This window comes from Halichoeres trimaculatus, unplaced genomic scaffold, assembly GCF_033239565.1.
Source record: "Halichoeres trimaculatus isolate MK-OKI-2021-1 unplaced genomic scaffold, fHalTri1.1 fHalTri1_scaffold_16, whole genome shotgun sequence".
NCBI classification, from domain to species: Eukaryota; Metazoa; Chordata; class Actinopteri; order Labriformes; family Labridae; genus Halichoeres; species Halichoeres trimaculatus.
The window spans coordinates 24,230,100-24,245,834 of NW_027437194.1; the positions used below are offsets into that span (position 1 = coordinate 24,230,100).

Genomic DNA, 15,735 nt, shown 5'->3' on the forward strand with positions numbered 1-15,735 from the left:
TTGAAACACACTTACAAACACAGTAAATGTCGCTTTGAAAATTTTACGTTATTTTGTTTAAGTTGGAGAGGAAGTGCATTTTTGATGTGGTTTTTTGTAGTACCACGGTAATTTTTGTGGCTCTTGGTCTCTGACTGGCTGGCCACCCCTGGACTACAGAGTAAAAAAATGAACTTAGTCAATTTGTGTTTCAGCCCTTTTTTGAGTTTAAATTTTATTTAAAAAAATTTTTTACGCTCAATAAAAAAACAAAGTGAAAAACACTGCTGTAGATGATTAAATCAACCAGTTCTCTTTTTATTCTGAGGAACATTTTTCTAAAACTGTTGAGCTATTTTTTCTTTTGACTTTCAAAATGTCAAATTTTTAAACTGTTTTAGAAATGTTTGTACAATTTGCAATCATCATAATCTGATTTTATCAACATTTTCATCAGCATTTTTGGGCTTAATGTTTTGTTTAGTGCTTAACTTGATGCAATAATGTAGATGTGATTGACGCAGTAGAAACAAGCCCGCCCAGTAACATGAAGACAGAGAGACAGTGCCAACGACGCAGACATATGAGCGACCTCTGCAGACAACACAGGAGAAAATGTGAGATATCTGAAGTGCAAGAAGCCCTCACCTCAGCCACAGGCACTCCCTCTGGGGGACGGCAGTGCAACACAATCATGCCGTTCAGAGGCACCTCGGTGCCTTGGGGATCCTGCTCGAAGTTCTTCCTCAGGTCTGTGGAAGAAAGAACACAAGGCTGCATGAAAGAACAACCACAACAACATGAAAGAAAAACAACAGAAAAAAGGTTTGTGTTTCATGTCTGACCTTCTCCCCCTCCCTCATATATACATGAAGAAGAATAATGCCTCCTCCAAAGCCACGCTTTGAAGAGGACTAACCTTTTCAGGTACAATCAGGTCAGACAGCTATCAAAGTGACACTGAGGTGCTTACAGGCAATGCGAACGGTTGCCTTGCGGCTCTTGGAGGTTCCCAGGTGGCTCCAGGCGACACACAGGCACCAGTAATCCTCAGGGCCATGAAAGTCCTCCACCTGCTGACGGGAGACGTTGATCATCACCTCCCGGATCTTCAGCCCTGCAGACACCAATGGAGATTGCTGGGATTAGCCTTCATTACATCAGAGAGGTGATTAATCAAAGAGATGAAGATTTGTGGGGGCAGGATGATGAGTGAAACTAGAATCTGATAAGATTATCAGCGGTAAACAGATCTGCTGTTTGCCGGGAGGAGAAGGAGGAGAGAAGGCTGGTCAAGTCAAATTAATTTCAGGGAGATGTGTTTGGAAAATAGACTGTGTACTGTATAAGGAAGAGTCTCCTCTGATATGACATGTTACAGTTTTAAATGTCACCATGATCTCATCACAGAGGCTTGTGGCCAATGTCGTAGTAAATATCTCTGAGATGTCTCTACTCTGCGGGGCAGCCTGCGTATCCCAAATGCACTTATTTTTCTTTGATGTCCGGCTCAGAGCAGCAGCCTGAGTGCCGCTAACTGTTGTCCTGCATTGACCGCGTCACAAGTTGTACAGCTGTAGAGAGTCTGAGAAGATAATAACCAGTCCTTCACGTCTCTGCTGAAATCCCAAAGGGACTTTGGACCATGTTCACGTACAATAACAGATCTATGACCTATTTGAGCTAAGGCTACAAGTCAACCATGAGCTAAATTACTGCTGTGTTAAGTAACACTGGCTGATGGTTTTAAATGATGTGTTCATTTATATTTTCTGTCAAGGTCAAAAACCAAAACAAAGTATATCTGGTAACAATCTCACTAAACAACATTTGGACTGTGCAGAGGCTAAAGCTCTGTATATTCTACAGAAACTCAACAACTCCTACAGCTGACGTCTTTGAATAAATGTGTTCATCATGATGTGAAAATGTGAGGGTTCAAAAAGCACATTAGAGGACACAAGACAAGATTAAAGTTATGGAATGGAGCAGAAAATAAAAATATATATATTGGTGCATATGAAAGAAGAATTTAGAAAAACTTGAGGCTAAATATGTTGTTTGCAGGTCAAAATAGTCAAATATGAAAAACAATCCTGATCCTGCCACAATAACATTCTGAGATACTTTCCCCCATGTCGCCCCCTAATGGAGAACTTTTTCCTTGATTCGCTGTCGTTTACACAGCACACAACACTGCAAAAGACTGAACACTGATCATCTGGTATCAAGAAATAATTGAGGGACAGTAGAGGTTCAATTTCATCAGTCTGTAATGATGGCGCAAGGATGTTTAAGCACACTTAGAGACAGAAATGACACAAATAAATAGTTAACAAATAGAGCTTTCATATTTCACTTTCACAGTTAGGGCGTGTTCTCAGACTGACAGTTCACTGTGGCCTGTCTTTGTTCTGAGATGAGTTACAAACACAGCTAACAATGCAAATAATTCACAGCTTTTTTTCTGCACTTTTAGTATCTGTTTTTCTTTGTGAGAGCTGCAGATACAAGGAGATCTTTTGCCTTTAAAAATCAAATGTTAAAGTAAAATTGGATTTGTTCTCGTAACCTCCTGTTTTCTTTTATCTGGTTCACATCCATAGGGCCGTCAGCCTCGTTGTAAATATTGGAATCTGTAATTTCTATTCTTTTGGCAAACCCTTGTATAAACTTTACTTTTGGCAAACAGAAGGCCAGCACTGCAGAATGCAGGGTGTGCTAGCAATGCACAAAATGAGTCCTCTTTCAGCGTCTGTAAAACATAATCCATTTATACACAAGTGACACTAAATGCTTTCCAGTGGAAGCATTAACTGAGAGGAGGTACACATCAGCCTGCTCTCTTTTAAGGGAGAAAGTGAGGACTCATTTTTCCCTTTGAAACATTTGAAGGGGCTATAATTTAGGGAATAAAAAGGAAGGCAAACAATGCAAACTAATGGTGCATGTGAACATGGACGCGTTTTATGAGGGTGAAATCATCTCTTCCTGCTGCAGAACTTTAACTGGATGTCAGCTGGGGTCATTCGTTAATACCTCCTCATTGTCTGCAATAATGAGCAAGGCGTGAGACCGACACATTTTGAGACAACTGATGGGAATTTTAAAAGCCTGGTGTTTCAATTATGTCTGACTCCATGTACAAAAGATGACAGGCTCCAACCATAACTGTATGATAGGTTGCTTTATTGGGGATTGTAGGAAATTGCTGCTTTCAACTAGTATACGTTTATCTGTCTGAAACCTGAACTGAATTTATTAAAACATGAATACAGTTATTAGCTGTACGTTGGTGCCAGGTCTCCAAGCTCGTCGTCCCCTGCAGCGGGCAATTAAGAAATTCACAGAGGGGTAATAGGCAGGGATAATAATAAACACCCCCTTTAAAGGAACAGGGTATTGGTGATGCCTATGGGTACATTTTCAGATAGAGGTGGAGCTTTTTAAATGGCAAACATCCCCACAATTGAGTTTGAAGTGAGCCACAGCAGCCAGCAACATCCTGAACAGGCACACAGAGCATTACATTACAGAAGTGTCTAACTTTATTCGTCTCGCAAGACGGAGCCGTGCCCTTACTTCTGGCTATCTGTAAAAGGGTTAGGTTTTGGGGACAAACGCATGCAGCCTCCATTAGTGTCAATGTTTTGATTTGTTCACATCCTCTCATGACCCAGACGTCGTCTATGTGAAGGTAACCAGTTCACTGGAAAGAGCAAAGTAATGTTCCCTCGTAGCAGCCGTATGCTTCAGGGAGTAGAAGTCAAGGAGTCTGGAATAATAAGCTACCGGCTTCGCTCTGTTTATTGTTGACAAAAGCCAGTTTCTTTCTTTCCCTCTTTAAGACGGAAACTCAGTAAAACTTGCAGAAATTTCTTTTGATCAGGAAAGTTTTTGGTATGAATGCTGGTGGGAACAAGTTTTGTTAAAGCCCAGAAGTAAGTGGTGAATCTGTTTACGATGCAGCAGACCAAACTTGTGTTGTTTTAATAATAATAAAAAAAACAGTAAATAATTGGTCTTTTCCCACAATGTGCCACCAACACCGTGACCTGCAGCCCATTATCTTAGGGCCTGGGACTTTCTGCACGCTGTGTTAAATTTAAAATGGATCAGCTTCCAAAAATGACACACACTGAGCACAAAAAGTAAATAAATCTGTGTTTGGTAGATTTTTTTTGTTGTAACAATGCTTCTCTGCAATTAATCTTATAACTTTGAAAAGCCTGCTTATTTTTTCTTCAATTCACCACTTCATACGGCACCCATGGCACATTTTCCAAATCTTCTCCGCCAATGACACACAAGTGATTCTACTGTTGATACTGACTCTTGTTTAGACAGTAAATGTGACGAACAGACCTGCAGAGGTTTATTCATCTGGAAAATATGACACATGTGTCTTACCTGAACTCTGTGACTGTGACTTTGATGGGAACAAAAATAAAAAGGAGGTCGCTTTGAGGACAGTGAGTCAGGAGGTCAGATTTTGGTGACTTGTGAAAATGTCTGCCACTGGATTCCAACTATTAGCTTTAGCATGGTGTGTGTTGATATGGCAATACATCGCAATACTTTGGCCTGTGTTAAAATATTGATGTTTCAATTCTTATAATATCAATATTTTTGTTCAACTAAAATGCATATTCTAGGTTTAATGGAAGTGCAATACCCCTTCTGCACCTCCATTGCGGTAAATGGCACCAAAGAGCTACTCCGCTGTATGTTGCCTATAAACTGTATAACAAATGTAAGCTTAAAGTATATTCAACTTATTTTACTCCTAAATGTAGTGATGTGGGTTTTGATGCTGTAAACATCAAAGTTTTCTCTCTATTCTTGGGTCAGTTATCAAAAAAAAAAAAAAAAAAAGGTTAATTTTTACAGTGTAGTAGACTGATGAACTAATGATCGTACTCATGTTTTTGCAATACCAAGTGAAACCAAGTGAAATTTATCAGTTTCACCAACTGACCACATCTTTCACCCAATATTTTTATTTGTTAATTTAATGACTCAGTAGTTTAAGCAACAAACTTGTTGCGCTTTATGTTTTCAAGTTAAATATATGTATGAAACACTGCATCTGACTTTCTTTATTTCAAACACAATAAAACAGAAAAGTTGTTTTCAATCAAATAGTTAACTGGGTAGAATATCTTATACCATGGTTAGTGAGAATTCCAATGTCAACTGACGTGCTTTAGATTGGTCTAATGCACGCCAGTTGACAGTTAGTTCGGCAAGTTAAATCACCATTGTATCACTCCGCTGTGCGTCGTGGTGTTCCCACTCCACGTCATGCCTTAGAACAGTCTAATGCACGCTTCCTCGTTGTTTAATCCTTACTTAATACGTCAGAATATTGTGATATCATGATGTAATTGTATCGTGAGGTTCTTGCCAATGCTCAACCCTACTCAGTGGATGACTGATATTGAGAACCAATCAAGCTACCTTCAAAGACCAAACAGATATCTAACCATTTTGTTTGTTGTTGTTTTTCTTTCATGAAATAGAAACAAACTTTAGTTCAAACTGAATCTTGGACCGCACTGAACAGTTTATGCAAGCGGCAAATATATATATATATATATATATATATATATATATATTTTTTTTTTCTTTAAGACACTGGGTGAATTCTGGTGTGCTCCTGCAGCTCTTCACATGTCTGCTCCTATGACTGCAAGTGGCTTCACCTGCAACATACTGAGGCTTGTGGCCCAAATACACCAGATGTGTCTCTGGTCCAACTCAACTCCATGAAGTGTTGCCTGCATACCTCAGATTGCACTAGCAGCAGTAGTCGTGAGATGGAGGGGTTCCCACACTTTCCACTCCACTGAGAAGCATGGCAATGAGAGGCAGACAAGCCAATTTAAATGCGTGTATGTATATATGTAGGTGTATATAAGTACCTGTTTGCAAGCATGCACATATGTATGTATGCATATGTGGACATCTATATGAACATATATGAGTATACATCAGCATATGTATATATTTTTTTACATTTAGCTAAAGGGATGGGAGCTAACAAGCTACACCTCTGCTCACTTCTTTTCAAAAATGCAATTTACTTCTGTTGTTCTTTTCCTTTGTTTTGTTAGTATTTGGCTTCCTTGAATTCATTCATGTATTATGTTGTGCAAATGAATAGTTGTAATTGGGAAGTTCTGTATTGCATATTTGAAGTCAATTTATTAAAAAATAATAATGATAAAAAAGGCATTTATTTGTTCATTATGGGCTTCCAACCTGTGAACCCCTGGCCTGGCTCCGTTCATCAAGTTGGTTTGTTGTTGGAGTCAAGCTAAATATGATCTGGTTTTGACACGGTTTGTTTTGTTTCAAAAGTCACTTGTTTTTCTTAGGTAGCTAACCATCCATAACTTCCTGCCCCACACAATCTGCCCTACAGAGATTTGATGCTTCGGCATCTGGAAAAAGTAGGATTGTTGCGTATAAGCTGCAACCTGTTGAAGCAGGGACACAGCAAGACGGCAACGAAGCGGATTCAGCGTAAGTTGACTTGAGGCAAGTTGGATTTGCACCTTTGGGGTCTTATAAATGAAGCAGGTGAACACAAACATTTGCATGTCGATGTGTGTATGAACTGCGCTGTGCATGGTCTGAACGCCCCTTATGAGGCAGCACATGTGAGTTAGTTTTTGGCAGGCAACTGGAGCTGCACTGATCTATACAGACATCATCATTCCTACCAGCTGACAAAGCATCCTTTTAACTTGTTGGTCTATTTAAGCCACAAGACTTCCTTACTCTGTCTACGAGGTTTACATTTAGATAAACTGCATCATGTACGATCATATTTCTGCAGCACAATAACCTGAATTTATTTTGTCTGAAGGAACATAATGATGATGACGAGTCAGACTCTGAGGTTATGAGCGACTAAATGAGCTCCTTTTATAAGACGTGTACAGAGATTTATGGCTGTTTATTTGACACACTCGTAAAAAGTGGATTCTGCTGACTGCAGCAGGGTGTGTATTATGTCTGTGTGTTTTTGAGATGACTGAGTTATGACTCTGAGAGGAAACGACGTGATGCTTGTGACAAATCCTCTGAAAAAATATGACTTTTAAAGTCAGAGGCTTTCATATCTGTTTCAAAAGAAGCTTTCTGATTGGCTACAGCTCGGCAGTGATGACATGAACTTTAATAAGTCTGAATTTTTCTTCTGATGTGTTGACGATCTCGCCTCCTCACTCGAGTATCATCTCTTGTTTTTATTTTCCTCTAGTTAAATCTGCCTTAGCCTCACTTCATCAGGCGTGTTGATTAAGTCCTTAATTTGCAGCGCGGGAAAGGAAGAGGAGTTGGAGTGTTGTGTTAGTGTGTGTGTGTGTGTGTGTGAGTGAAAGTCTGTCGTACATAATATCAGTCAGTCATTGCGGAGGATTACAGTGTCTTCAGAGAACATTTTTGTTTTACATTACTTCATTAGGCACCCTTTGATAACCTTTCATTTCACATTATTAGTTTTCATTTAATCCGGCCCGTGTCTAAGCTGCTGTCTGCAGTTCGGCAGGATGGTGAAAGCCTGCAGAGAGTCGACTTGTCTACAAGTGTAGGGCTGCGTAATTAAGCAATAAGCCACGAGAGGCCGAGTTTTACACTGATTCTGTAAACGCCTCAGACGAATGTGTCGCGTGGCTCTGCTTGTTCACTCGACTTAACATCAGTGCAAAGTTCAACCTTTGTTTACATCTAACTCTGAGAGAATCATACTTAATTAGCACAACTTTCTAGACTTAATACATTGAAATGAAGTTAAGAATATACAAAACTTTCTTTTGATGGTTTAAAGAAACTGTGATATTAATGCAGTCATCAGCTGGAGCCTTTCAGGACGAATGAAGAGCTACAAAAACATCTTTGCTGCTGCTGCTGTGATCACTGAGATGAAGAAGATTTACTGTTAATTTGCTTTAAATTTTGCTTTTATCTTGTTTTTTATTTGTGTATTTCCTTTAATGATATTCTTCTCCCATCCAAACGATGATCAGTGGAACCAGAGTACTTTTGTACCATGTTTTAGTTTTGTACTAGTTTTTCAGTTCTGATTGTTTTGTGTGGCTTCATGTTGATGTTGTTATGTAACTGGATGAAAGTATCTTGCTGTAAAACAAATCTATCTACAGATCCAACAAAGTTCCCGAACTGAAACATAGAACAAACCAGTCCAGCAAGTTAGAAGTAAGATTTGTCCTTTTACCTGAAGTAAAGGACTTCTTAGATTTATTTTGCAGTTATGGTGGACACGGGAGCTGGACTGACAAAGCAAGCTCCCAATATAGCACAAAACCCTTTTCACCCACTATCACAACCAATGCATCAACCTACATGTGTCCAACACAGATGCAGCTCTGTGTAGTCTTTCTGAGTTACCTGGAAGAAAGATGTTGTTTTCAGTAGGTCACTAGGTCAGTGATGTCTATCTAAAAATGAAATCCTGTTTTTTCTAAAGGCATGATTTAAAATGAGATTAGCAACACCCAAAAGTGTTGTTTCTGAACTTTATTTCTCAGTATTTTTGGTTGGGTCTAAATTAATCCATCTAAAGCTCGTAGACTTAAAGTCCCTTTGATGACACCTCACTGGCCGACAAAAGTTTAGCATTCAAAGCAAGATCTGTCTTTTGTATTTATGTTGTGGTAATGTTGGACACTGGAGCTGGACAGATGAAAAGAAAAATGAGGTCAGAGTAGAAGAAAGCTAAAAATGAGAGTGATAGAGCATGGGCTAAAACAGGGGCTGAACTGATTGTGCTAATGTCCATCCAACCCACAGTCAGCAGTTACTCTGCAGTGGTCTGTTCAAACTTGAGGGTCTATCAATAAAATGAAGAGTGAGGTTAAGTTAGCTCTGCTTGGTGAGGCTGGAGTTGGTAGATAAGGGCTGGTATGACATTACTAGGATTCCCCAATGTTGCACATTAGTGTAGTTCAGTTTAGTTTATTTTGGTCACTTTAAACATACAAACTCATACATACAATAAAGTGAAAATGAACAAATGCTGAGTTAATGCTATTTCTGCAGTAACACCAATACTGTTACACATTACAGACACATCTTAGTAAGGATGTCTACCTTTCACATTTGTAATGATACGGTACCAATGCCTGAAACCTGTCAACCAGTATTGGTACTCTACGGTACCAATTTTTAGTACTTTTGTGTGTGCTAACATGATAATCAATATTAATTTGTTTAATAATAAAATCTCAAAGTTTTTCAATAAAACTTATTTATTTCTCTTTATATAAACTTGCAATGCTGTGTTCATGTCCAGCATGGAAAATCACCTACTGTTCCACTTTCTCACAGTCAGAGGGACGCATTTAAGTTCGGTCGGCACCTATAAAAGTGCCTAATCCAGTACCCATCCCTATGTCTTAGAGCACCGAGATGTACCCCTATATGTGTAGTTCATCTCTCCACAGGTGCTTCTTGTGATTATGATGTCAAAGACCTCAGGATACTGTCTCCTTTCAGGCTCAGTAGCTGGTTGTTTATTTCTCCTGTCTGTAGTCATTTGTTCAGTTGTTGTGGTTGTTCTCTACTGTTGTTTTGTTGTCTCTCTCTCCCCCTCTGTCTAGTCTCTTCTCTACAATCTTTCCCTTTATCACTGTTTCTTTCCTGATATCACCTTGTTCTGGTTAAGCAGTAATCTTCAAACTTGGCAATATACGGGAGGGAAACTGTATGGATACATGTATGCGTATGTATGTATATATGTGTATATATACGTATTTGTGTGTGTATGTATATATATGTATGTGTATTTATGAATAAAATATATATATATAAAAAAAAAAAAAAAAAAAACACTAATAAAGAGTACAATTTTAACACTCAAGGGGAGCTTCATACACTAACGGCTCCCTTTGGAAAAGCAAATGTGTTCTGCACAATACGGCAGCCAGACCATAATTCTGTTGTCGTGACGCTGAACAGGACAAGGAAAAAAAAAAAAAAAAAAAAGAGCACCAAGATGTGAGATGCGCTAAACAATTGCTCACCTTCTAGACACCAAACTACAAACTGAGTTTACAAAGTTTGATTTTTGTCACATTTCAAACAACAGTGCCACATATCAATGAGTAAATTCATTATCCCATCACTTTGCAACCTTAATAAGAAAATAAGAAGTAAAAAGAAGATCTGCTCTCCAAAATGAGAACACACCTTGTCATGTGGATGATGGTGCTCATGGCAAACAGAGTCTTTATCCTGGAAAACACTACTGATACTTGTCAGGGTAAGTTAAGACAGAGCAACCTAACCTGACAGAATTAGCTACCTAACATCTTGAGCTACCTGATGTGTGAGACCTGACAGCATGTGTTAGTACACCTGGCCTGACAGTCCTACTCACCCTGTCAGGATTCTAATTTCAGCTGCTCACTATACATTAAGCGTAGCAAAAGTCAACTTTGAAAGTAAGCTGTCTATGCAGGTTTTAGATGCAGTGGTGATCCTTCACCGAACAGATGAGTTCACATCACCTCTAAGATCTGACTTTGAGGTCGACAAGCTTTAGTTAACTACTGTTAAATTTCAGAGTCTCTGTCTCAAAGAAACTCAGAGCTGGCATTATTCTCATCTAGGTCGCCTTGGATTATAGACACAAAGGCTCATGCTAAATGGCTCAATGCATGCTTGTGCTGCTTTTCCTCTGCAAGGCTCATATTCCGACAGTTTCACAACTTTTACTCTGACTCAGCTTTGGGAGGATTGCTCAACTTTGAATAAGATTTCATCATAAATTAACCAGAAACTGTTATTTTTGTACAGCTTGTTGACAGGTATTTACACTGTAAAGGATTAAAGATGGTGTGATTAATCTGAAACGGAAAATAAAGAAGTATAATTTCACTTAAATCAGATGCAGATATTTTGATGTTTATGTGACACGATCCTCTCTGCACTGCAGTCTCTTCTGGTGTGTCGCTGATTGTTGAATTTACTTTTTCAGCTCGATGGCATTATTTGAGCTGACTTAAGGGTTGCATCATTTAACTCTATTTCTGTTAAGTACAGTGAACCCTCTCGGTGTCAGTGTGATGGATGAAGAAACTTGCTTGTTGCGTAGAGGCTCAGTGAAGAGAGTAAGAAGTGAAAAATGAAATAATCCTGTACACAAGTGTTAAAAATAACTCCCCTCACACCTTCATGTCTGCCTTTGATGTAACCTCTAAACTTCACTAAGTGCGCCTTGATGAACGTCTCACTACTGGGTTGTGACAATAGCCTGAAGCAGCTCACAGACTGGGGAATGGGTTCAGGCATGTTGTCTCCTAATGCACAAAGTCTTTTTCACAATCAGACCTCCTCATCTTTATTAATGACGAGGAAAACAGAAGAAACAACTATGAATAAACAACAGTCTACTGTTCCTGATGCAATGTTTTTGTGCTGAAAGCAGACAAACTGAGTCAGGGGGGGGTGGAGGGAGATTCACGTCTGCAGATTCACTCCAAGAATCTCACTCCAAGTGTGAGAAACAAAACCAGCAGAAAACTAAGACGATGTGATTCTTTTCTATCTGGAGTACAGAAGTTTGGGACAAAAGGAACTTTTATCTGAGCCAAACAAAACAAAAATGTGTCAACCTGCAAATTAAGTAAAAAATAAATTTAACTGATTGAAAGACAATTTCTTCAAAGGCAATATTAAGTTTTTTTTCAGGGGATTTTTTATTTTTTGGGTAAAAAAATAAAGAAGTGATGAGATGAAAAAGCTGACAGGGACAATCTGAACCCAGGCTTTTTCATATTGATTGAATTCTCAATAAATTAATGTAAATAAATATCCTCAACAGAGATAACCCAACCCAGCCCGGTAGTATTACAGATTGCCGTTGCTATTGAGATTTTCTTTTTAACACTCATATGTTTGACGTTACAGTGGTACCTTGACTTATGAGTGTCCAAACCAACGAGTTTTCTCAGATTATATTTTGCTTCGTGCTGGTTTCCAAAATTTGGTTTACGAGCCAGGTTAAGATGCCCCACTGCTGCCCAGCAAACACTACAGTAAATGCCCAGCATCCCGTGTCTCACTTGTTCACTTTGAGTGGTTAGTTCACAGTGGAAGCATCAGTGTTGTGCTTGCAGTTATCTTGCAAAACCTTCTGACTTAATTCAAAAGAAACATTTATAAAAAGTTGGTATAATTTGGTGCTATTTAATGACACTTTCCTAACTCATTTTAGAAACATCCTAAAAGAGAGGATGAAAAAGACTTAATTGACCAGGTTTATATATATCTGCAGATGAAAGTGAGAAAAGAGTGGCAAAAAGGGCAAATTTCAGTAAGCAAGATTCAGTTATTTAATTCAGCCTTTCGCCCTAACCTCAGTCAGCATCCTATTGGATTGTGTTTTTATGCAATATCAAATCACATTATTCTTGTTTAAAAACATGTAACAAAGAAACAATAAAAATTGCTGTTTTTGGGGGGTCCAAAACATATTCTTAGCATTTCTATTCAATGGGGAAAATTGGTTTTGACGTGCAAGTAATTTGAGTAACGAGCTCCAATCTTCAAGTTAAACTCAAATTCAAGGCACTTCTAATCAAATGGTTCAACATTAAGTTGCAAAACTAAGACACTCCTTATCCTCACTTGTTTTTTCAAAACCTGTTTACAGAAAACATTTGCTCAGAGAAATGCACATTTCTGTTTTCAGTAAAACAGAGCCATCCAGAATGCGCTTGTTAAAAGATGAAAACTAAGACTGGTTGTTATGTGTTGAAGAATTTGCTTTAATAGATTTTTCTGATGGTAAAACTTCACAAATGGAGGATTAAACTTTTAAAGCATCACATGTGCTTTTGGTCCTCGAAGGCCTCCGTCCCTTACTAACCAATGGGGTCAGGAAGGGAGTACTTTACCCCAGGATCTGACCACTTTGACTCCAAATATTCTTATTTATACACAATCTGACTTTGACTCATCTCTTGACACATTAAATACACCAGATACGTCTGCAGTCCGACTCCATACAGTTGTGTCTTGACTGCATTTGTCAACTCCATAGGCTGTATAAAAAATGGACATAGTCTCGCTGATGTCACCCGTATGTTTCTGAAACAGAAAATGAAGCACATTGGCTATAGCGGCCATATTGGTGGTGGCAAGGGCTTCGCCTACAGCCTGCTACAGCCATAGGGCGCCTGTCGGTCATGTGACCCTCAGCTGTGCCTCTTATTGGGGGAGCTCGCCATCTTAATATCCTCCGAACAGCCGAGTTAAAAAAAAATTCACCCCCCATACAGTGGGTGCCGATGGTGAAATTAGCGACTCAGATAGGAGACATTTTTTGAACCAGGCTGTAAATAGGTTAATTTCTGCTTTGAAAATGGCTTTTTTTTGGCTAAGTGTGTATGTGACTTCCGCTACTTCCGGAGCCAGCGGACACTCGAGAAACAGCAGATTTTAGCACTTCTAAATTGTCTCATATTCCCAGGCCGGAGGTTGCCGCTTGGTCAACTCACAGTGGCCGTGTGTTCAGTCCAACGAACCCTGTGACCGACAGACGGCAAGGGTCACAGACCAAGGAGTTCCCACGCTTCCCACTCCGTTGATAAGTCTCCATTCATGTTGGTCTGTAAAACCTCTTAATCTGGCTCCACTCATGTTTGTTTGTCATCACAGTAAACATAAATACTAACTGATTTTGTCATGGTTTGTTTTATTTTGAAAGTCACTGGGTGTTTTTAGGTAGTTTCCAGTCATGACACTGAATTAATGCATCACAGCTCTGTGTCTGGAAAAACGGAACCAAAGATCCCAGATCCAGTGTAAGTTGACAGACTAACTTGAATGGAAACCTATCTGATCTGTTGCGGTGATGGAATGGAGATGGACTGCAGATGCATCTGGTGTATTTCAGCTGCTGTTAGGGTGGGGAATGGCATGTCATAATACGGCTAATTACAAAAAGAAATGTGATGAATCAACAAGTTAAGATTCTGAAAAGAAAGAGGACAAAAATCAGTCTGCATCTCAGGGGAAAGGGAAAGAATAATGTATGGATACGTGTCTGCTTGGAGTCTTGAGCACAACTATCTTTTTTGTAGCAGTGTTCCTCTCATCTCCTGTAAATAAACATCCAACAAAGACATAAACACAATGTTTTTGCTGGCGCTCAAAGAAAAGCACTGTTACAAAACAGTTATGCGGTTTCATATTTAAAGGAAGCTGTTGCTGGTCTGAGTCAGGGCCGAGCTGCTGCTTCTGTAAGTGAGATAATCAAAGGAGAGAAACCAGGAAGACGCTCTGACTCGCAGGTTTCTTCACACTTGGCGGAGATCAGAGAGCTTAGCCTTTTTTCCAAGTGGCCTGGGATGACTCTGTGTCAGGGGTTTCTTCCAATCAGTGCTCGGTCATGTCGATGCCATGCGGTCACTTCTCTGCATTCAGGAATACAAACAGCCATTCAGCTCCTGTCCCTAGATGCCTGTTTCCTTGTTTGTCTCCTCTCCCCCCTCCCCTTCAGGCTCCTGCCGGTGGCTGTTGACAGAGCTCCACGAAGCTCTGACGACAGACAGTCTTCACTTAGCCCTTCAATCCTGTCCTTTAATGTGTCTCTAATGTAGCTTCAATAAAGGAGTCTGGAAGAGATACAGAGATGCTGATGCGAACGTATCAGCCCACGTTCTCATTTTCTTTCTCCGGCTCTCTTTGATCTGTCTGGCGCGGGGCCTGTGGTGTGATTTCTCCCAGCTTTGGCTCATTGTTTCGCCTTGGCTGAGTCTATGCAAAGGCCCTGAGGGACTCAGGCAGTGCCAGCTACAAGTGGCTCAGGATCCAAGCAGCTAAAACCAACTGGTCCAACTCAGTTAAACCAAGACCATGATGTCTCTATCTGTCGTACTTAAAGACCCCTCAAATGGGCCTTGAAATAGTAAAGACGTATAGATTATGGGACAGCTGAAAACTACGGAAATCAGAGAGAAATGTTCACATCTGAAATCAAATCATCATTGAATTATTCCCTTTGACCACTGTTTGCTTTCTATCCCTCAGATTTTTTTCAAAATTAAAGGTCTAAAGTGATAGAACCAGGCCCAGATAAACAATATCAGGAAAGCTAACCTCAGTGATAACGTAATCAAGAATAATGACTTAACTTCATATTTAATACTCTCATATGAGCCTTGTGTACAGCTCTGAATGCTCTGCCAAATGGAAGCTCTGTAGCATTAGCTAATAACTTCATTCACTCCCTCTGGCAATTCTCAGCATCTGCTGCAGAAAATATTCACCCGCAGTCCTCAGTCTATGGCAGCCAATTCAGCGGTTAATAGGTAGAGGAGATATTAATTACAGATACGTGTAATTCAATTCTTTCCTGTCAAAATGAGCATTTCAGACACAATAGCTCTCCATCTATCCACAGTTAGGCACACACACACACACACATCATTTCCTCTATCCAGAGGGAATATTATGGATTTTAGCAACAGATTTCATCCTAGGTAAAAAAGAAAATGTATAAAAACTTAATCTTTTCATAATCTAACTGTCTCACTGGTTAAATGTTTATTTCCAAAACCCATTTCAGAAAACTATTGTGCATTATGACAGCCAACAATCAAATTACACAGATATCCGAAAGAGGAGTTTTTCTATGGATGAATTTAATTTGAGATACTGCAAATAATTATTTTAGATGAGACAAATGCTGATTATATCTAAAACTGAAATCCCAGCACA

General features: G+C 39.4%; 1 protein-coding gene across 1 annotated transcript in view; it reads right to left on the minus strand.

Moving 5' to 3' along the window:
* Nucleotides 1–15,735, minus strand: part of LOC141805927 (netrin receptor UNC5D-like) — a 334,456-nt gene that overhangs the window by 96,878 nt on the left and 221,843 nt on the right. Inside the window, exons 3-4 of the mRNA XM_074691174.1 lie at nucleotides 953–1,096; nucleotides 628–731 (exon numbers count right to left, since the gene is read on the minus strand). Of these exons, the coding sequence (XP_074547275.1) occupies nucleotides 628–731; nucleotides 953–1,096 (248 nt within the window). The remainder of the gene's footprint in view (nucleotides 1–627; nucleotides 732–952; nucleotides 1,097–15,735) is intronic.